At 47.2% G+C, this 23610-nt stretch overlaps 1 protein-coding gene across 1 annotated transcript in view; it reads left to right on the top strand.

Moving 5' to 3' along the window:
- Positions 1-17255: 17255 nt before the first annotated feature.
- Positions 17256-23610, top strand: part of LOC119431138 (ribosome-binding protein 1-like) — a 31373-nt gene continuing 25018 nt past the window's right edge. The window contains exons 1-3 of the mRNA XM_037698611.2: positions 17256-17493; positions 17883-18004; positions 18975-19120. Coding sequence (XP_037554539.1) covers positions 17346-17493; positions 17883-18004; positions 18975-19120 — 416 coding nt within the window. The 5' untranslated portion in view covers positions 17256-17345. The remainder of the gene's footprint in view (positions 17494-17882; positions 18005-18974; positions 19121-23610) is intronic.

The following is a 23610-nucleotide window of genomic DNA, read 5'->3' as shown; positions in this document are numbered from 1 at the left end:
TGTCCTGTAGACAGCGTGCGAAAGAAACTGAAGCGGACGGCGTTATCCATGACTTTGTTCGTGCCCTAGCGTACAGCGGAATAAGCATGCACCAGGCGGACGGACCGCTGGGAGACTTCGCACGCAAATACTGCAAGGCCGCGAAGACCATGCCAACAGGACAAAGACTTCGGCTGAAATACCTGAAAGAAGCTTTTGACAAGGACATGGAGAAAATCCGCGATGATATGCGAGATGTGAAAGTGAGCGTCATCGTCGATGAATCCCCAGACATCACTGGTGTGCCTACCATCAACACTCTCCTGTGCTACTATAGCCAGAAAAACGTGAAGAAGCACGTTGTTTTGGTCGACGTCGACAGGGTAAATGCATCGAACAGTTACACGGTGGCCAGTGCAGTTAGCAAGGCACTCCTGACGGTTGGCAAGACGTGGAAAGACGTTGTGGCAGTAGCCACAGACTCAGCGGAGTACATGCGAAAGATGGTTCGAGAAATCTGTCAGGCTGAAGGGATCCAAATCTTGCATGTGAAAGATATAGCACACCTTATTCATGTGAGTGTTGACCATGCCATTTCTTTACCATGCATGTCTGATGTTCGATCCGTAGTGATCAAGTTTGGAGCGTTATTTAAGCACGCTAACAAGCTTTACCAAAAGTACACTGAAATTTGTTCTTCTAATGGCCTCTTTGGACCTGACATTAAGAAGCCACCTTCTGTTGTCCCGAATCGATGGCAAAGCTTCTACAAGGCACTTGTGGTAGTCGTAGAAATGTGGAGCTCGTTAACAGAACTTGCTGAAAGCTCGCATGATAGCAGCAAAGCGGAAGCTATTCGAGGGATACTTTCTGAAAAAGAAGTTGTTTATGCGAAGGCAATCTTGATGAGAGATGCACTCGGCCCACTTTTGGAAGCCCAGAAAACGCTTGAAAGTGGGAAGCTTTTGATGCCCAGCTTTGATCACCTGGTAAACGTGAAGCTGCAGCAGATTGTCGGGGAGCTTTCGGCGATGATCGGTAAAAGCGATCAGGCCAAAGCTGTTTTGTCTATGTTACCCAAGCGCAGCGCTAATTTAGTAAAAACATGTTCTGAAGAGTTCTGCACGAAACTCGCCACAAAATGGCGCTGCACTCTTGGACGGAACGTCTCAGAAAAAGAGGAAAACCAGCTAACTTTGTGGAAGTTGGGAGCCGTCCTTGATCCGTTTCAGAAGCGTCTGCTGGGGCAGTCATTTGAGGACTACCGACCTCTGTTCATGTCCGTAACCGACAATGTAGATTCCCTTAATGACGAGTTCAACCAGTATTTGCTGGAAGCGAGCCCCACAAACCCAGCTGTCGAACTAATCGAGTATTGGCATGACTCTACTTCTCGCTACCCAAGGCTTGCAAAAGCTGCACTGACATTGTTGTGCCTAGCTAATGGTAGCTGTGATGTGGAGAGAACTTTCTCCCAGCTGAGATATGTTCAACGACCGGACAGATCTCGAATGGAGACTGACATGTTGCGCATGCAGATGATAATGTATGTCAACAAGGACGTGTAAAAAATCGATGACCAGATTTTCGAGAATAAAATGTATAATTTCTAAGAGTCAATGTTTACTGATTCATTCATTTTCAAACACCACTGATTCATTTTCAAACAAACACAAAATTTCGGGTAGTATACTGTATTTGCTATAATACTCTGGTGTCTGTCCCAATTACCAGCTTGAAACACCAAATTTAACGTGTTATACTTAAAAAGCCCGTGATACGTTTTGATAAGCTCAGTGTAAGTTCTGATAAGTACAACCGTATATTTAACCCGAAAAAACCCGAAGTAAGGAATGGTTTCGCAAAAAAAACCGATTTTTCCCCGAATATCAGTTTGAAAAATACCGCCCGATTTTTACCCCCCGAATTTGAAAAAATATAAAACCCGAAAACGAACAACCCTACGTATGTAGGATAAATCAAAACCTAATTCGCTGCTTTCCAGTCATCTTTCTATACTCTTGACGTAAAGCGTGAACAACAATGGTAACAGAGGGCATCCTTGCTTCAATCCTTGGTGAATTCCCACCATTTCATTTCCTTTTCGACCTTACCATACCACTTGTACTTGGTTGTCTCTATATATCTCCCTCAGCAGCTCCACGAAATCGTCATCTATGCCTTCGTATTGAAGAATATCCCACAACAATTCCCTGTCTACAATTGTCATAAGCTCCTTTAATATGTAGAAATGCTGTCCATAAAGGTATTTTCTGAGCTACTGAAATCTCTATGCACTGAGTTAGTACAAACATTATCTTCTAAGCGTCGGCCTGGCCTGAACCCATTCTGTAGTTCCCCAATACATCGTTTTTCTCCACCCACTTCGACAGTTCTAATTTTATGGCTTGCATTGCCATTCTATATATCACCGACCTTACTGTAACTGGCCTGTACGAGCTCGTCTTATCCTTATCTCCTTTGCCTTTGTAGATGAGATTCATCTTGCTTTCACGCCATCCAACGGGAATTTTCTTTGTTATAATCACTTGATCTATCGCATTAGTCAGCAGTGCCTTGCTTTTGGACCGGGGTTTTTGATTAGCTGTATTGGGATTTCATCGGGTCCTGCTGTCGTGTTGTTAGGGACATTTTCTGCTGCCTTTTTCCAATAAATTTTGATCTCTCAGGCCTCTCTACTGTTCCTGGATCTGTTGTCTGAACTACGCTTTTTCTCGTGCCGAAGTTATCCCTGATAACGTCGGTGATGTACCGCAGCGCATCGTCGCCTTCATAGATGGGGCGAAATGCGAAAACACCCGTTTACTTAGATTTAGGTGCACGTTAAAGAACCCCAGGTGGTCCAAATTTCCGGAGTCCCCTATTACGATGTGCCTCATAATCAGATCGTGGTTTTGGCACGTAAAACCCCATAATTTAATTTTTTAGATGTTACCTTCTTCATCCCTTATAGCCGTTTGCGAGTTTCTAGTTGGAGCTCCGAGTGCTTTTATATGGTTCCAGAATCTTTTTGGAGCGCCTTTGTCTCTTTTGTGAATGTTATGCACCCAACGTTCACTTGCGCATTTAATTTTCTCTTGCACGAGCTCACTCGCAATCCTTTTCTTTTCTCGGTATGTATTTCATCTAAGGATCACCTCTTCTTGTAATCCCAACTTTTTGGCTTCTCGGTGAGCCCTAGATGCCTCTTTACGCTCTTCTATAGCTTGTTTAATTTCCTTGTTCCACCACTTCCGTGGTTTCCTCTTTCCAATCCAACAATTGTTTTGCCGTGTCCGCCTTATATCATGCTGCATAACGTCCACCAGTTCCTTATATTCCCAGACTGCTGTAGGAAAATCCTCAATTTTCTTCTCTATGTTGTTTGCGATCTCTATTGTTTGCTCGTCATTCATATTTAAAAGCTCTGAGGGTATTGGTTCATGTTCTGCGCTAGTATCTCGCCCAAACTTTAATGCTAAACGTCTATGATCGCTTCCCAGGCTATTTTTTCCATTTTCGTCTATTATCATTTGGTCTAGTTGTCCGTAGACCATTTCCGAGACTAAGGCGTAGTCGATACATGACTGCCTGTTTCCGCATTGCCACGTTACCTGTCCATGACACTTATTCTCCCTGTTAACTACTATAAGGTTCTGTTCAACACACAGATCCAGCACTAGAGAGCCGTTGTCATCAGTATACCCGTCTAAATCGTCCATGTGTGCGTTCATATCTCCAACTAATACCACCTAGCTGGCCCGATTTACTGAACTCATTAATATCGCTTCTAATGTAATCAACCAATTCCTTATTTTTTTCTCTGCTATCACTACCTGTCCATAGGTAAGCCACTCCCAGCCACGTCTTTTTACCTTGCCATGTGCCGCTAATCCATAAATGCTCTTTACATGTCTCGTTTACCCTTTGCCACTTCAGACCTCGCCTAATTAGTACGCCTACGCCTCCGCCTTTCCTTGACCCGGTCATTCTATTGCACCCTTCCCATACAAAATTGTCAATAACAGGCGGCTGCTCCAAATCTCGTAGATGCGTTTCGGTCAAGGCGTACACGCTAATCGCTTCATCATTCAGCTGCGTTTGAATTTCAAGCCATTTTTCCTGCTTGCGACCACCCTGCATGTTCATGTAGCAAATTTTACCTTCTCTATTCTTATCCTTTCTGCGTCTTTTCCTGACTCCTGGTCGTCTAATTCTGCCCTTTAGTGGTGTTTCGCTACGTTCAATACTTAATCCTGCTTCCTGATTGCCTGGGGCCCGCCGAAAAAAGCTACAGCTCACGCCGCGAATCGACGTCCGACCGGTGTTGCTACTCTTTCACTAAAATGTATCCCGTCACGCACAAAAGCGCCTTCGCGGCCTGCTCGGTGCACTTCTCAGTTGATGTCAATGACCGTAAAATTCATTGCTTTAGCTAGAGTCCAAATTTCCCTCTTTACTGCAAGAACTGCCCTTTCAATTTCATAACCCTGCCTTTCAACCTCTGGCACCGTGCACACCGCGATTTGTACTTCCTTTGAAACATTCCGCAGGTCGGTGACCCCTTTGGCTATTTGCTTTGTGATCCCTGCTCCTCGTCCGTGCAGTACGTCAATCATTCCGCCCATTATCACCAATAGGTGTCTCTCTTCCATTGTGTCCCGCAGAAATAATGAAATAATGAAACACAGAGCACTGTGGGGCCACAATAAGTATGAGGTGGTACGTGGAATCTGGAAAGGGGTAATGGTGCCAGCGCTAACATTCGCAAATGCCATTATATGCTTAAAGTCGGATATATTGGCGGGTTTGGAAGTTAACCAAAGATCAGTAGGGCGGTTGGCTTTGGGAGCACACGGTAATATCACAAATGAGGCAGTGCAGGGTGACATGGGTTGGGCCTCTTTTGAAGTCAGAGAAGCACAGAGCAAAATTAGTTTTGAAGAAAGGCTCAGGAACATGGATGAAACTAAATGGGCGGCTAAAGTGCACAAGTATCTCTACATGAAAAGTGTGGACACAGAATGGAGGAAGAGGTCAAGGAAGTTGGCAACTAAGTACAGGATAATCGAAACTGCAAATAGACAACCAGGAGTCATCAGAAAGAAAGTGAGAGAAATAGAGACCGTGAATTGGATGCAAAGAATGGAAACAAAAAGGACAATTGAGATTTACAAGAATGAGAAGAAAGAAATTAGAAGGGGAAATCTGTACAATAACACAAAGGGCAGTGCCTTGCTATTTGAGGCTCGAGCCGGTTGCCTAAGGACGAAAACATATCGGAACAAATATTCGGAACTAGATGAGACATGTGTATGCTGCAGTAAAGATCCAGAGACCACTCAGCACATCCTAATGGAATGCGACGGGATCCACCCAGCGAGAACCGTAGGTAACGTGCAACTCCCAGAAGCGCTTGGGTTTAAAGTGGAAGGAAACATAAACAGATCAGCCGTAGAGATCAGCAAGAGACGATTAGAGTACTGGTGGAAAAAAAGCAGGGAAAAGATGGATACGACCTGATCTCTTAAAATCATAGGCAGCGGTACAAGGTAAATTTTTGAAAAAAAAAAACCGTTGCCGTGGAGGTTGCTTGTAAACATGTTTGAAAGGCGCGCGATGAGCAAAAGGTAGTCCGTCCCCACCGCACCTGCGTTTTCGCAGAAGAGTTTAGCCACAGCCTCCTATATTATCTATGCCTGCTGGTTTTTTGTGCTCATAGGTGACAAAAAAAAAACTAAAAGTGAATAAACATTGTGTAAATACATATATATGTTAGTGTTGTAATAAAATAGCAATATAAAGCGATCGTCGTCAAAACTTGAGATGGGGGCTTCACTTACGTATGGGTCTAAGGTGCGCTTTTTGAAAGTTTTTGAAAATAAACCTTGCATTTTCGACGATATAGCTGCAAGGAAAAACTTAAGGAAAGCAGCGAAACATTCACAGCGACGTTTCCAATTCTGCGGCTTCCAAAAAAGAAATCGTCTGCTACCACTATAGTACCACGCAACCGCCGATTCAAACCTTTATTATTACAAGAGCATGAACAACTTTCGTCGTCCGTGACGAGGTTTGCCGCTCCCTTTAATATGGGATTCTTACATTACGTAGGTGGCGCTGCCATAGACGGCTGCCTTTTCGCGCTCATCCGGCAGGCATAGATTGTGGTTCAGCACGTCGAACATCGACAAATCGCACGCACGAAGGGTCCGGCGGCCTATTGACCCTTTTCGCGGAGCAGTTTGTTTTAGAGAAACGAGATGGCGCTCACGACGGCGCGCCATACGTCTCCTCAGCGACCGCGCACGAATACGAAACCATTACCGCTTCTACCTTGCTTCTGTGCGATCAGCTGTCGGAAATGCAACTGAGTTTTCGCTAACACAACCTGCTCCAATCATGCTAGAATAAATCATGTGGATTTAAGACGTGTGCAGTAGTTGGCTGCAAAAATAGTGACTGGCATGTTAAGGAATGAAATGAATCTGTGTGGCCAAGTTCGCGGACCGCTGCTGCAACTGTCTGAACGTGTTACCGGCACTTCGAGATGCACGGCTTTCCTCGAGGATCCAGACATTTGCTCATCCGCCAGTCTTGTATCGCTAACCTTCAAAGAAAGGGCTTCATCCCCAGAACGTCGGCAAGAGTGAGTACCACTCGTTAAACAATGACAAAGGAAGTAGCGCCGCTTCCTGTCATAATAAGTTTCGCGCACGTTATCTATACACATCTGTCCCAAATGGCAGGGAAACTTACGCCCGCTCTATCGCCGACGTATCAAGAATAAGTGAATGAGCGCACACAAGCTTGAATATATGCGCACTGCATACGCACTATAAATGACGGACTACACCGATGGCGCACGAGTAGTCGAAGCTGAATGTTTCGTGACGGTCCACAAGAGTAAGCGAGTTACTAGCTGTAATAAATATTTGCTACAAGGTATTACGATGTACAAAACAGCTACGTTTCAAGCCTTGTGCGCAGCAAGAATAAATCTATCGGAACTGAGCACGCCCGTGTGCGATTAGGCAGAAAATGATCAGATAGTGGCCGCACCGATCGAGGAACTTCACTGAGTCAGAAACTGAAAGCCACTGCTTCAAAATATTTGCCGAATAAAGAACAAAGAGCAAAACACACTAATCCCGACTGAATTCATGAGCGGAATGTTTGGATAGCTTGGAATACATATTTAGCCCTGCTTTTAGAACAAGCACCATATACGCTGCTCGCACCGTTTCGACATAGCTTAATCAGGTCCGAAAGCGCTTTGCATGTTTTCTGAAGCTGTGATAAAAGCTTCGTGTCGTCCACCTAGTCACCGCGCTTACGATATCTCCAAACACAGATGTTTTCTAAGCCGCGCCGGCGTCATACACTTCCATTGTAAACAAGGAGGCAACGGAGGCAGTTGAGGCAAGCAATGGACGCGTCACCACATGATCAAACATGGCAGCGCCCACGGGATCGCCGCGAAAAGGGTCAATAATTGCCGCTGCTGCGAATTCGCAAGTGCAACGCTGCAGCATTGTTTTACAGCGTTGCATGTAGGCTCCCTAGTTTTTCCGATAAATGAATGAAAAGCACGTACCTGCTCACAAGAAGCTGACAAACAAGGACAACATATATGGGTAGAATTTACTTGTACTTACTAATTGAATTCAAGAAATGATAAATTAATAGAAATGAGAATGGAACTGGCCGCAGGTGGGGAACGATTCCATGTCTTCGCATTACACGTGCGATGCTCTTGACTACCATCTCAAGCAGGCTACGTGACTATTTGTCACCGCCCCATTTCAAATGCGATGCCAAATATCATCATCATCATACAAGAAACTGCGGAGGGCGCATGAACGATCGTATCGTATCTGGCGTATGTCATTTATTCTATGCGTAAGTTTCGTTGGTTTCATAACATGGTTGTCACGAGGGTTGGCACCGCCTCGGTTCCTGTGGTAGCCACCTTACCTGTGGTTCCAAGAAGTTCGGGTTACGACCGCTTGTAGCGCTACGCCAGACTGGCTCAGTCTTTGCAAGGAATCTTTGCAAGGAAGACTTGCATGGACATCTGTGGTAAATAGGGAGGTAGCTTAGGTTTGAAGTGTAGTAAAGAAAAATCGGCAGTCTTGATTTTTAATGATAATCAGGGCAGCGAGCATAGGATACAGGAGGTTACGCTTGAGGTGGTGGATAAGTACAAATATCTTGAGTGTGGATAAACAATGGGGCTGAGTACCTAACGGAACATGAAAATATGTAATGGCTAAACGTAGCAGAAATGCAGCTGTGATGAAAAACAGGGCACTGTGGAATTACAATAGGTACGAAGTGGTGAGAGGGATTTGGAAAGGGGTGATGGTCCCTACTTTGACTTTCGGCAATGCGGTCCTGTGCATGAAATCAGAGGTTCGAGCAAGGTTGGAAGTTAAGCAGTGAGGGGTAGGTAGACTGGCTCTGGGAGCACACGGAAATACACCAAATCAGGGGGTACAGGGTGACATGGGATGGACGTCATTCGAGGGCAGGGAAGCCAGCAGCAAGATAGAATTTGAGGAGCGATTGAGAGAAATGGCAGAAAAGCGGTGGGCAAGGAGAGTTTTCAGTTATTTGTACATGAGGAATGTTGATACAAAATGGAGGAAGCTGACCAGAAAATTGTCAATCAAATATTTGAACTGCAGGAGGGGTGCAAACCAGGAAACAGCGGTTAAGAAAAAAGTTAAAGAAACAGAGAGGGGTCTGTGGAAAACAGGGATGCAGACGAAATCAGCACTGGGAACATACCGAACTTTCAAGCAAGAAATTGCCAAAGAAAATATCTACGATAATTCTTGGGGAAGCTCATTGTTGTTTGAAGCCAGGACGGGAGTATGGCGGACTAATATGTACCGAGTCCCCCTTCTAGTGCACTGTAATACAGTGTACTAGTACGCTGTAACCGAGTCAAGTACCAAGGTATACAGTTGTGCGGTGCGTGTGGATAAGAAGAGGAAACGATTTAACACCTCATACTTTTCTGTAAAGGCCTTAACCCTACAGTGCAAAGTAACGGGGCTGATTTTTTCAAAGCATTGGGGTTTAGGGACAGTGAAGGCAAAATAGACATTAAGCGGGTAGAAATAACCAAACGGAGGTTATCTGATTGGTGGCTAAAATCAAGGCAGGGGTGAAATTTCACCCACCACAAAGTACAAAATATGTTAATAGTCATGGCTCGGTGGCGTATGCCACCGCCCGATTTAAAGGGTTCAGCCTCATCCATCCATCCATCCACGTCGGCCGCGACGGTAGCAGCCGCCGTCGCGGCCTGGGCGCTGCGTGGAATGCGAACATCCGCGCGCGCAGCTTAATATGCAATAACAAATAAAGCTTCGTAATATACTCGCTCGTGCATGGTGGGAAATGGCGATTGAGTAGCTATGCTAGCCCTTTCGTAATTGAAAGGCGCCAAGGTCACAATCCCATTAAGCGCGCGTCGATGGTAGATTTTTTTTTTTTTTTTTTTTTTTTTTTGTAGCTCAATTGCTTTTAGCCGATTTACTCCCGCTGACACCTTATCGAACGCAAAGCAAGAAAATTCGCAGTGGTAACTCGGCAGCAAACATTTTATTTTTGCCACACTGTTTACGCAAACGACTCATTTATGAAGATCGAGTGGCTCACAACCCGTTTAAAATTAACAAACCATTCTCAGCCATCGATGATGTTTTGCTACGCGATGCACCTGAGCTGGTGCATTTTTTTTCTCACGAGAAAAAAAATTAAATATTTCACAAACACTTCAAACATAACGTTGTCAGCCTTATGTCATTCTCTGCTTAGTGACGCGCCTGAACTTCAGGTGCTTCTTCTTTTCACGGGAACACTCTTTGTTGAGTATCTCTTCGTGTAGCACGTCGTTTTTGTGCAGGCAGGAGAAAAGCTGTCACTGTGCAGGTCGTTGTAACTGAACCACATCGAAAAAAAAAAAAAAAAGTGGTTTCAAGGGCGTCTATACAAAGGAAAAGAGCTTCTCCGAAGGGTTGGTTTCCAGCTGGAACCAGTTCATCCCAGCTGATCCCAGTTGGATCCCAGTTGGAAATTTTCACCTGGGAAATGAGGCCCCCATCGACGCCGAACTTGGTGAACACTGCCACCTGTTCGTTGGCTTCGCCGGCGGCAACAAGGAGCTCGTCAAAGCATTCCTTGCACACAGATTTCAGGATTGGTTTGCGTGCAAGATACCCTGTCACGCAGAAGACTAGCCGCGAGTCGCATATCTTTTCAGCGTAATAATGGTCGGGGAGCATTGCGGATTCAAAAGTACAGACTGGTGGGCTAGTTGGTATGACATTATTTACACAGTAGCGCAGAAGCACACGGATGGCGAAAGAAAAAGACGGCATACAATGCTAGCAACTGAGTGTTTGTCGCGTTAAGCACCTGTGTCAGTTAAACTTGCTGGGTTGATTTGATTCTGTCTCTTCCTTCTCCCATGCTTTTGTGCGGTGATATACAGGGTGCCCCAGCTATCACGCAGCACGATTAAAAAAAAAAAAAAAAAGAGGAATCACGTTACGCGAAGCAAACCTAGCGCGTATTGTTTCCAGTACAGTGGAGTAGCCGCCAGTAATTTTTTCGTTACTGAGATTTAATTAGGTAATTGTAATTTATCTAACTCTAGAAGTACTGTCCTAATTATCAAAGTGTCAATGAGAAAAGTGTAGAGCACCATATAAAAAATACCGATAAAGCTTTCTGTTGCTCAATACGTGCTACATAGATGTGTTTTTCTGAGTGTGAAAGAAGCCCGCGAATACACGCAGAATTGCCGCGCGACTGGCCGCTCGAGGCACTTTGTATGGGTGTTGCTGCGGCCTGCATGCGCCGGCGACTCTCTCTGGGCTCTCGCCCGCCTCTCCCCTAACACCGACAACGGCGTTTGGCCGTTCCATCACGTAGCCAGCGTTTTGACAGCGGTTGTGTGCGGTCACACAAACAACGCGCACAACTGTTGTCGACGGCGTTTTGCCCGCGTTCGCACCGAACGCGCGCGGCGTGACGTGTTTATGAAGAACGTACGTGCCAACCTTTGCCGTACACCTATGGCGGTGCACCGTAGGCCATGGTCCCTTTGGTCACTGAATAAATGAAAACCACCGGACCATATATATTTCTCCATTATTTAATAGTTCAAATAACCAATTACACCAACACATCTTAATAGTCATAATTGGAAACACATAATTCCAACCATAGTACAGCTTTGCTGGTCTTCCATTTTTACCCCAGAGGAAGGGCTGACATTTTATTGCGATAGCAATTATATGGACACTCCAAAGCAGATTTCTGCCGTCGGCGTCGCCGTTGCCGTCGCCGTGAGGTTCCGTATGACCAGGGGCGTAGCCAGGGGGGGGGGGATGGGGGGGTTCAAACCCCCCCCCCCCGAAATTTTTTCCGCACCCCCCCCCCCTTACCCACCCTTAGTTCTCGTCGCTTCGCGGTGACATAATTCATAAAACCGGTGCTACTATCACAATTTCATTCCTGGGCGCTTCCGTTTGGGTTGGTAATTTACAGCGAATCATGTCTGCATATGGGAAAAACTGTCACGGTGTTTGTCAAGGCTTTGACACTCTGTTATGTTTTGGGCGAGAATGTGGCGGCCGCATTCTGAAGCAACAAATGCGCAACAAATAAAGCAACAAATGCGGCAGCCGCATTTTAGATGATGGCGAAAACGCTCGAGGGCCGTTTACTGACTTAGGTGCACGTTAAAGACCCCACGTGGTCGAAATATCCGGTATACATTTCCGCCGCTTCCCTTCAGGTGCGGTTAGGCCGCGCTCGCGCAGGATTTTTACGCGAGAAACGTCTCTTGTTTGCGATTGCGCCCCTACGGAAGGCTGGTAATTACTGTTGTGTTGTTGAATCCCAAACCAGAAATTACGGAAGGCTGGTAGTTGCTGTTTTGTTGTGGAATCCCAAACCAGCAATGTACACACGAAGGGGTTGATGACAGCAGGGAAATTCCACCGACTCGCAACAGAATGCGCGAAACAGACAGCCGACAAGCATACATGAATTACTGCTGTGCGCAGTACAGCGTAAGTAAACTCTTGTTGCAGGCGCTGACAGTTCTCGTCGGAGTTCACGCGTCCTGAGAAATTGATTATGTGCACTATGCACTGAAGAATACCGGAGTTCATTCCTGCATCACTAGTACACCAATCAGTCGAGATTCTGTGAGGTACAAGACCGCTTCCTGTTTGCACCGGCGTAAGTGAAGCAGAAATGAGTTGCACGCACTACTTAAAGTGCGTACACATGCCATATCTATGCTGTGCGGTGAAATATTCTGTACAATTATGAATATGTTGACGTAAAGGCAAATGACGGCTGCACGCTCGCACACAGCGGAAGACACAGCGGCCCATGCACTTGCCGCAGGAAATGCAACCCTCTCGTATGAGGCAGTGGCGCACCGACGGGGGGGGATTCGGGGGTTGTAACCCCCCCCCTGAGGCCGACTTAACCCCACCTTTTGTTTAACCCCTTTTCTTTCCTTACGCATTTGAGTACTGCAACTAAGATGTAAGACGCGCAATCGTCTGCACACTCGCAAAAAGCGCATTTTTTTACAATTTTCCATGAAGAAATCGAAATTAGTGCTGTTTAGATGGTATTGGCAAACTGTCAACCCCCCCCTGGCAGACATCCTGGGTGCGCTACTGGTATGAGGGAGCAAGGCGACGAAAGCTTCGGCAAAAAAAAAAAAAAAAAAAAAAAAAAAAAAAAAAAAAGCCTTACGCGTTTCTGCGCGTATTTAAGTTTTCTAGCGCAAAGACGCAACGAACAAGCTATTGCTATGGGAGTAGGTATAGCCTGGTCACACGTGCATCTCCACGCGTATAGCCGTCCTTGACTTGTGAAACGCACTTCGCCCCGACGAGGACGACGCCATCTACGCTTAACGGAGATTAACAATTAATGATGTCTTCTCCGATCGCACGGGTCGTCTCAATGATGCGTTTTCGAAGACTGGTCCATTCAGTGGCGCGATGAGAGACCGTTGCTCCAAACGCCCACTGTACCTGTCGTACTTACTGTATTTACTGAGCTTACTTTACTTTTTCCTTAATTTCTTCACACGCACACGCGAGGGGGGGGGGGGGGGGGGGGGCGGTCCCATGTCTTGGATATACATGTATAGAGTCTGCTTAAACTACCGATATTGATTATCGATCACGTGACGTAGAGAAAATCAGAAGCTTGCACCCCCCCCCCCCCCGGTCGGGCCGATGAACCCCCCCCCCCCCCCCCCCGAAAAAAATTTCTGGCTACGCCCCTGCGTATGACGTCAATGGAGATGAAATCGTCGCCGCGCGCCGCGATAAGTGGTTCTTGAGGGAAAGGGAAAGGTTGGCGCTATCTTCTGCAGCCCTTGAGGGAGCACGGCTCAGCGCCAACGGGGAGGGGTAAGTGGGAGCGAAAGAAGGGATAGAGTGGAGTCGCCATGGCTGGGCGAAGCAAAACCGGCAGGCATAGGCGGCACGTATCAGGCCGAGATGGAAGGCCTTGGTGTGCTGCAGAGTCTGCAGGGGTGTTGTGCCAGGCCGGTCAGGCCCGGGGTGGGGTGGGAGGCCGTGAGGCCTTCCCGCTTTCGCCGCGCGCCGCCGAACGCTGTATGTGCGAGTGAAAGGGGGCGAGGGACGCGCGCTTTCACGGGGAGTGAACCCACGGCGCAGAACAAACGCGCGTTCTGCGCCGTGCTCCCTTAAGGGCTGCAGAAGTAGGCGTCTCATTCCTCCTTTACAATCACCATATATGTAGAGCAAACGCGCCTTCTTCCGACGCGCGAAAGGCCGTGGGGGGAGGGGGAGGGAAGGGAGGCGACGTTTAGCTGCGGCACCAAGTGCCTATTTATATGAGAGGCTCCGGCAACAGTCACCAACGCCGCACGCATTTTGTGCGAACGCGGGCAAAACGCCGACGGCGTCGATCTGCGTGTTGCCGGTGCTGCTGCATGTCCAAGTTTATACAGCTGATAAAGCTACTATCATTACTCCGTATGGCTCTCTACAAATTTGCTATCGCAATTGATGCTTCGCCTTTCAGGTGAAACTGCGACAACTTTTTTCTTTACAACACGTCGGTAGGGAATAAAATTACTGTTTCCGCCGCTGAGTAGCAAAACTGAATACAGCAGAATGTCCCATCCATGCAGCCGCGGTAGGAAGTCTAGGTGGTGTTGCACGCGCCCGGCTGGCCAGGCCGGCGCGCGGGAGCGCTCATTTAGGTGAAGGCGACGGTGGCGCCACCAACACTTCAATTAAAAAACGACTCAGCGAGAAGCCCGCGCTGGACCAACGCCTCCTAAATAAACAATGCCTGGAACGTCTCTCTTTTTCTCCCTCGTGCCTGCCTCGTGTTGTGACCAGGCGCCGTGCGAGAGCGCTCGCCTACCTACCGCCTGGTCACGTGACACCATCGGCGTAGCCAATGGCGTAGCCGGGAGTATAGTGCCTAGAATATAAGTAAGTATATAAGTAAGTATATAAGTGCCTAGAAGTATATAGTGCCTAGAATATAAGTAAGTATATTCTAGGCACTATACCGGGAGCAGCCGGCAGCGCGCTGTCCGCCGGTACGGTGGCTAGATCTAGCCACCGTACCGCCGGCTACGTACGCCCTACTATAGTGAACTAGATCTAGTTCACTATAGCCCTACAGTGCAAAGTAACGGTAGAGTGTACTAGAACTTATGAGTGGCGCGACCGAAGCCGGCGCGCCTTGCATACCGCGTCCCCTTTTTTGGAGAAAGTAGCGGTGGCGCTGGCGTCGCCCACTCTTGAAGCAAGCGGGCGCGCTCCGGCCTGTGATGGCTGTGTGCGTGCGCGCGTGCGAGCTCTGCGGCACATTTGTGACTCAAAAAAAAAAAAAAAAAAAAACAGGGCGGGGGGGGGGGGGGGGGGGGAGTAGCGTTTAATTCCCTGTTATACACCTGGGTGCAAGGCTGGGTACGCTCGCATTGGCCAAGGCCGCAAGGTATCGCTTTTTAAAGCTCCCAGAGATGAAGAGCGACTACTTGCGTGGGAGAGAAATGGGTGCAGACTTAATAAGCTCGTCGGCACTGATTGCACTGTGTCCGAGCTTCACTTTTAGCCTCATTTCACCGTGAGAGACTACGGGCACATAACGGAACAGAAGTTCCAGTGCCAAGGATGAAACCAATTCTGCAACCTGACGCGGTGCCGACTATTTTGCTGAAGGTGCCTTGATATCTAACCAATAAAACACCGACACCGCGGTCACTGACGCAACGGCGTCAGTTCGCGTCTGATAATGACGTTGAAATTTGTTGCATTGCAGAGAGAATGTTTATTTAAGCAACCATGTGTAGCAGAATTACGATTTCAGACACTCTTTACGGAGACCCACGAAGGAGAGCGCGTTAAAGAAGAAAAAAAAAAAAACGGAACAAAGCTTAGAAATCTTTAAATCTGCTTTAAAAACAGATATCGCAGTTGTGTGAACTGCATCTGTTAGAGCATCTCGAGCGGAAAAATGTTATATATCAATGTACAGCTTCGAAGAAATATTTACAATGTTTACGAACATTTTGGAAAATTCCTGCTAAGAAATTATGGGTGTCTTTCAGGGCAGTGTATAATACATCAATTTTGCGCACTGCGTATATACAGATGATTGCAGTATGAAAATTTTTGACATTTTTGTTTAGTACTTAGTTAAATTTGATGCTTGCCTTTTGTTTTAGTTTAACAACATTTGTATAAAAAAGATTGACAGCTTTAATAAACATTCTGCTTCCTACACTTTGATCATTTGAAAGTTAATTTTGTTTCAAAAGGCAACAAACCCCATCAAGAACGGTGCAGTGAATGCCGAGCAAATTGATATTTTTTTTTTCGCATGCACTTAGGTATAGGAGGTAGGTGTAAGCTTCTTGCAGTTCGAATAAGGATTCTGATTACAGACAATATCTATACCTTCGGCAGAATTGCGAGTAAATGAAAAAAAAATTATACTGAAAACGTGTGCTCGTTTATTTTTCTCGGGTGAATATACATTTCACTGTCTAACAAATGTTATCGTTCCATGTAGGACGCATGTATCGGAAGTTTCTCGAACGTTATCGATGGTTGTATCGGCTGTCTGTTAATTGTCACCGAACCTTGCGTAATCTGATTGCATGTATGTGCGACGCGAATTGTGTAGTATTTTCTGGAAGACACGCTGGCACCGGCGATTACTCTGGAACCTTCGATGATTCATGCGTAGAGAAAGAGTCAAGTATAAAAGCCGACGCGCTCGACCCGCTGATCAGATTTTCAACTGTGTTCGCCGCTATCGTTGTACTTTGAATGTAGCCGGTTTTCCTGGGCACAGGTTCTCCCACTGAAGAGTTAGTTTTGCCATTCATGGTTTTGCTGCTGTATTCTCGACCGTCACTATCACTTGACAATACAGTTATTGCAATATACTGCTCACGCACTCCGCTGTGCTCATTAGAATGCGTCTTGTACAGGAAAATTTATAATTGAGCAGGCAATAAAATGAATGACGGGCATTGATCGCTCCAATAGCAACGTTTGATCCAATTTCCAAGCAGCAGGTTAATAATACGTTTTCTATAATAAGGTTATTGTCGCGCTTCACCAATCATCTTACAATCATTTTGCGCGTCATAAAAAAAGAAAAAAAAAAAAAAACCCTCTCCGATCATGCCAGGTGCTCGCCCGGCGCAGAATAATTGTAGCCGGGACAGTAATGTAGTTCAGTTGCGATGAAACATTAATTTATACGTTCCTTTCGTGGAAACTCTCCGTTTCTGCAAACGCACCGGCAAGCTGCCGCCTGCGAGGCCGGACGACGCTTTCAAGAGTGGTCGACTACAGCGCCGCCGCTACTTTTCCGCACGAAAAGGCCCTCTCCACGGCCGCCGGTCGCGCCACTCAAAATATTCTAGTACACTCTAGTAACGGGCTGATTTTTTCAAAGCATTGGGGTTAAGGGACAGTGAAGGCAAAATAGACTTTAAGCGGGTAGAAATAACCAAACGGAGATTATCTGATTGGTGGCTAAAATCAAGGCAGGGGTGAAATTTCACCCACCACAAAGTACTAGGTGGCTAGGTGGCGTATGCCACCGCCCGATTTAAAGGGTTCAGCCTCATCCATCCATTTATCCATCCATCGTGGGGGAGAGAAAAATCCGAGGGTAGGGCAACGAGTTCGCGGCTCATTTTCCAGGCTCATATAGAAGGCGTTGGTTGGACCCACTCGCCCTATGGTGCATTCTAGTAGCGAAGCATATCAGCATAGATGTCAGTCTAGCTCTGTTTAGCGCTCTACCACATGCAAAAAAACGCACCCCGCGGCAGACCGTTCGTTGTTTGGCGGTCGTTCATGGATTCTATTTCCGAAAAGCCAGCGGAAACTTTGGACTGGAATGTCGATATGGAGGTGCAGTTATTTCACGCAATGAAAGGACATAAGCCAGTAGGTAAGTGTTTTTATACTAGTTTTTATAACATTTGCTGGCGTGGTTGAAATGTGATTGACATTACCGAAAGCGAGATTCGGCGCTTGTCTTTGTCGTATACTATTTGTCCCGCTCAAAAATCGTTGTTTCTTGGCATAAGTATTAACAACCGACCTAAGTTAGCACACTGTTGAAACAAGCTATATGTCTGCCAGTTATTATTTACTAGTTTTTATAACATTTGCTTGCGCGGTTGAAATGTGATTGACATTACCGAAAAATTGTCCTCTTGCGCGTTTCATTGCCTGTAAGTCGAAAGTGGTACTAATATAGTTCTCAAGCAAGGCGCCGCGATTTGCTGTGTTCGCACAGTTGGCACCGTGGTAAATGTCTTTCCCCGCGTTACGCAGGCGTCAACAGGTACTTCCAAATGGCTTGCATCCACGAAAAGTTCAGCGCATCTATTAACAAGGATATCTCTTCACAAACAATATGGGACCACCTCGACACAATGTATGACATGGCGGCTTTGGTGAGTGGCCTCCTTGTGCCCATGCGGAAGCACTCGATAAAAGCGTTTCTCGCGTTTTATGTGGGAGTCCAGCTCGCATGGATATAAAATGGATCATTTGTTGGCAAATCAAATCATTGTATACAATCAAATATATGCCATTGAGACCTGACACATAATGGCAAGAGCATGCTGTTGGCATTAAGCAAGGTACTTGCTTAAAGCAAGCAAGCAAGGCAATGTTGTCAAGCAACATGATCCCAGAGTGGAGTCATGTAGCTGCAGAAATGACTTAACCAATGATAACACATTTACAGCACCATCATCAATATCAAGTGAAAATTGCCAGAATTAAGTTTTTCAGACTAGCTGGTATCTGTATTGACCACGTCAAAACATGCTACACATTTGGTTGTATTGGTATTCTAGACATCATTTCAAGCTGTTGACAAATTCTTGTAATGTGGGTAGAAGCTTAGACCAGACAGGGAACTTAAAAATTGCATAATCCAGTTTTGCATGCATCCCATACCGGTTCATCTTGGATACTTATCCTGGCTTTGTAATCGGATGCTCCATGGATGTTCATGAGCACTCCAGTGCCAGCATTCAACAGATACGGTTATTCTTATATCCTTATCCTAGGGTCCCCTTTGTCCTGATAATTTCTGGCATGCTTATTTTGGTGAAACGATGGAGTTAACATGTATGCTGTGAGGAGAAATTTTCTTTGAAGACAGGTGTGGACGCTTCTTTTCTAAACTTCGTATTGTAATGCAGTAAGTGTAAATGCCTCAAGATACAGACAAAAAACATGCGGTTGGAACACTGGCACTCAGATTTATCACCTCAGTGGCGAACAGTGCAGGATATACAAAAAATTACATGTGGCTTTTCACATTGCTGAACAATGTACATGCCTTGATGTCATCCTTTCTTTTTCTGTACTTGTGTGGATGAAATCAACAAAGTCGCAATAACTCTCTTGCAGCACGAGTCTGAGATTCTCCCATTTCCAAACTCCGAAAATGAGTTCAGGCTCCCTGACAATGATTTTGGAGACCTTCTATCCAAGCGTAAAGAAAAAGGTTCAGTTGACAAAGAATCCAGCAAGAGAGCTCCATCACCTGCTGCCAGGTAATGCAGGAGACAGCGTTGCTGTATTTTTTTTTTTAATCTGTATTTCAAAGTATTTATGTATGCTGCATTTGCATGCAGGTTTCCGTATATGTTTCTTAGCTAGTGATGTGTCTGGTGCTTGCTATGCTCAGCCTGTTGCAAGCAGAATAGAGAACCACTGTGAGTGGCTGCTTAGAAACTGTGTCAGATTTATTATATAAGCGTGAAAAGATACTTGCTGAATTAAGTCGTAAGGAAAAAATTAGAGGTTTAAGGAATAACTGTCATGCTACATTTTATAAGCCCAGTGCATCTCGTGATATAGCCGTAGCAGTCTGGTCAATATTTGCGTTGGGCTGTACCATGCACATTCATCTGCAAATGGTAGAATACATACAGAGTTTGTCAGTAAAGTAATGAGACTGGGTCTGGTAAAAGAATTGATTGATCTGATCGGTACATATTATTAAAATTCTTCAAAATAGTCTCCTTGGATGTTGATACACCACTGCAAAGGCTCCCTGGAAGTCAGCTGCTGTAACCTCTTTTGGAGACTCTGTGACAGCCCATTGTATGGCGAGAACATCGTCGAAATGGTGCCCTTTCAGGCTTCTCTTGAGCTTTGGGAACAGGAAAAAGTCTTCTAGGCTAACATCGGGGCTGTACGGTGGCTGTGGCAAGGTCGCAACTCCTATCCAGGCCAGGTAGGCGGTCACAATGAAGGCGGTGTGGGATGGAGCGTTGTTGTGGTGGAGCACTCTCTGGTCGTTTCTGTTTGACAGCTCTGTGAAGGCGCCCAAGCACTTTATTGTAGAACACGGCGTTGGCAGTTCGTCTTGGAGGTACAAATTCTTTGAGGACCACCCCTCGCTTGTCAAAAAAGACATGAACATTCTCTTTGCCTTGGATTTCGACACTCACACTTTCTTGCAGCGTGGGGAGTTCGCGGTGTGCCACTCCGAACTTCAGCGCTTGGTTTTGGGATCGTATTGGAACACCCATGATTTGTCGCCTGTTATTATGCCGTCTTAAAAGTCCCATTCACTTTCTAACGGCACCAACATCTCACGAGGAACGTCAACTCGTTTTTTTTTTTTTTTTTCATCACGCAACACTTTTTTGGCACCAGTTTCGAACAAACCTATGTGTTCAGATATTCAGAAATAATTTTGGGAACCGTTGTTTTGCACATGTTGAGGTCTTCGGCGATTAATCTGATACTCAAACGTTGGTCGGAGTCCAGGAGATATTTTACTTTGGCCACATTTTCATCCAAACCACTCGTTGAAGGGCGTCCAGATCACTCCATGTCTGCAACGTTCTCCCGTCCGTTCTTGAACTCACTGAACCACCAGAAAACCTTGGCCCTTGACAGGGCGTCGTCTTTGTAAGCCTCCTTAACCAAGGCAAGCATCTCGGAATCGATTTTGCCCAGGTGAATGCAAAATATAATCGCGTACCACTGCTGCAGCAAACACTCCATTTTTTACATTTACTGCCATGAGAAAAACTAAAAAACGGCTTTTGCGCCACTTTAGATCGTCAGAGCTCGGATGCGACTGATGCCCAGTGTTAGTTTAGAACCCCCACCACAAATCTTGCCTCCAGGGAGTGCGCCAATGGTGACGGCAGCGCCACGTGGCAGGCAGTCTCATTACTTCACAGACAAACCCTATATGTAGGCATTATGCATACAGGGACGCATATGCGAAAAGTAAATATGCTTTTGAAAAACTGTCACTGTTTTGACCAGAGGTTGAGTTTATCTTGTAAATGTTAACTTGATAAAGACCAGACTCCGATTGAAATATTGACGTAGTATACCTTATGCAAATCTATCTATTGGCAGTCTTGTGTGGATCAACGATGCTCAAGAAAAGCTCCAGGAAAGTGGCTGGCCATTGCATAGCCTCCTGTACTCTGACTGTGCCCTTAATCCTTTATGACATATTGCAAAGCATATTTATGGTGCAATTCTTTACGTTAAAGGGGCCCTGAAACGATTTTGACAGTTCTGTGGAAACATAATGAGTCATTAGGGTAGGCTATTCTGATAATTAAGTGACACTTTTAAGTGCTCCATAATTTATTATAAGGATATAAAAAATCTGCATCGCTACCGATCGCAGCAGCGCTGCTCTCCTGTGTTTTCAGTTGCCCTGTTACAATCTACGTAGTGGGTGCAATTGATATCATTTGAGCGAGTAACCCAATTGGCTCCAAGGTTTGCATGATCAATAATTTTTCCAACTGTATGCTGAACAAATTTTTTTTATTCAAGCGAAGCTTGTGTTGCCTCACAAGTGTCGGCGGTAGTGGTATTGTCACGCTAAAAAACCCGGCTGCTCCCAGAGTAAAGCAGGTGCAGGGAAAGCGAGCCGGCGCCAGATCACGTGACACGCGCGACCAATCGGGGTCGTTTGGTGTGTTGCGGGGAGTGGTGCGCGCTCTGCCTGGCTTCCCTTGCCTTGGATCATTCTTGGCGACCGGATGGGAAGGCCACGCGAGGAGCAGGCTGCGTTTCAGCAATGGCGCCACGAACTCACTCGGGGAAAGGGCTCGTCGTCAACATGCCGATTCTAGCGTGAGGGCTTCCAAAGCCCAGGCGAAACTTCAGCGAAGAGCTGCAGACCCCGAGTTAAGGGAGCACGATGTTGAGGCCAAACGTCAGCGAAGAGCCGCCGACCCCGAGTTTAGGGCAAACAAAGCAGAACGCCCGCGACAGTGTCGTGTTGCGCTCCAGAAACCCGACAATGGTGGTGCACACCTCCTACTGTGGGTAAATAATAGGTCAGGTACACGCACGACAAGCTTCGCTTACCCCATTTTTCTCGGCAGGCGAAGGACTGGCGATTTTATTGGAATGTTAGTTAATTTGTTTCTATTGAAAATAAGATAACAAAAAGAGAATACACGACAATTTATCACTACACTCAAGCACTTGCGGCACACAGCAAGTGTCATCTGCTTGTGTTACTATGTGCTCCGTGTTGATGTGAGCTGCGCGGTCAGTGTTGGTCTCGAGATTTATTTTTGCGAGGACCATGAATCGCGCTTGTTGTGTTGTGGGCTGCAAACCTAGTGATTGGCGAAATGTCAAACTGCAACGCCCCTTTGCAAACAGGCGAGCAGAGTGGCTGCAGTGATTAAAGCTATTGTAATGCAATAGCGGAGACACAGAGACAGCACCTGTTCCTGGGCCGGCTGTTCTATTCTCTGCCTCGTCGTCTTCTCTTTTTCTGAGCGCGCCCGCAGTCCGAGCGCCCGAGCCTAGGTGCATCTTTTTCTTCATTACACTCGGCCACGCTGCTGAAGACAGCTCTGGTGGTTGTGAGGGCGCGCTGATGCTGCAAAATCGCTGCATAGTCATCGTCGGAAGTAGTCGTCGTTGAGACCGTCCAGCGCGCAACCAGCTCCTCGGGGGGGTCGGCACTGACTGTTGCGCTCTGGTCGCGCGTCTTGCCGTCGATTGTCTTGCCGCTGAGCGTTGTCGTTTTCGTGCGGGGTTGGGGAGATTCCCTTGGAGGGTGCTCCGTTGATTTTTGTGGGTGGTGCGGTCGGTCTTCCCCTCTTCTCCTCAGGCTTTCGGGAACTGTCACAGGGATAGCTTGGGAGGCTGTCTGCGAGTGGTGGTGCTCTGGGTGGCTTGAGGGCATGGTCGGAGCCATTCTGGGGCGGTGCTTCGTTGCGGTGGCCGCTGTGCCTTGGGCGCCGCGCTGATCCTAGCGGGAGCGCCTTGGCGCCTGCGTGGATGCTGCGCTTGACGGCGACGGCCCCGGCGGGGGCGTTCCCGGAGGTGGGCGACCATGGTGGTGGATGTCTCTGGTCAATGGCCGCTGACGCTTGCCTGAACACCGGGTCGTGATCTTTGGTGGCGGGAGTCGGTGCTGAGGGATTGCCACCGCCACTGCTGCTGGAACCATGGGGTGTTGGGACTGGTTGCTGCAAGGCGGTGCCTCCCTTATGGCCTGGTGTGGCTGACACTCCCGGGGGCGAGGGCGATGGCGGCACCGGCTGGGGTGGACCGGCACGCGGCTGCTGCTGCGGCCCGAGGAGGGTGATTGCGGGACTCTGGGCCGGTCGGTCCGGGCCCTGGTCGGGTTCTCGCTGCTTGACACGTGTGTCTAACGTCGTCTCGTAGACGGGCTGGCGGGTCATCTCGTCTGCACCTTCATCCGCTGTCTTGTAAGCCTCGCCGCCGGGCCCAACATGGATGGCGGAGGACGCCGACGAGGAGCTGTTCAAACGAGAGGCCTGTGACCGATGCGGTGGAGGTTGAGGTCTGGACCCGCCGCCGCTGCTGCGAAACCATTGGTTCTCGGTTGCGATCTTCGACGACGACGAGCCGCAGCTGATGCTCGGGAATGTAGGGGCAGCACAGGCATAAGGGAGCGGGCGGCCACCAGATGGCTTTATCGGAAGCGGGATACTAGCGAAAGCGGTGGTCATCATGCGCTTCCCGTCGTCTGGGGTAAAGCAGACGGCGACCCCCGGTGAGCCGGCGTCTG

This window comes from Dermacentor silvarum, chromosome 10 (genome assembly GCF_013339745.2).
Source record: "Dermacentor silvarum isolate Dsil-2018 chromosome 10, BIME_Dsil_1.4, whole genome shotgun sequence".
Lineage (NCBI taxonomy): Eukaryota > Metazoa > Arthropoda > Arachnida > Ixodida > Ixodidae > Dermacentor > Dermacentor silvarum.
Note: the sequence above shows the minus strand (reverse complement) of the source record. Positions and strands in the feature narration are given on the sequence as shown.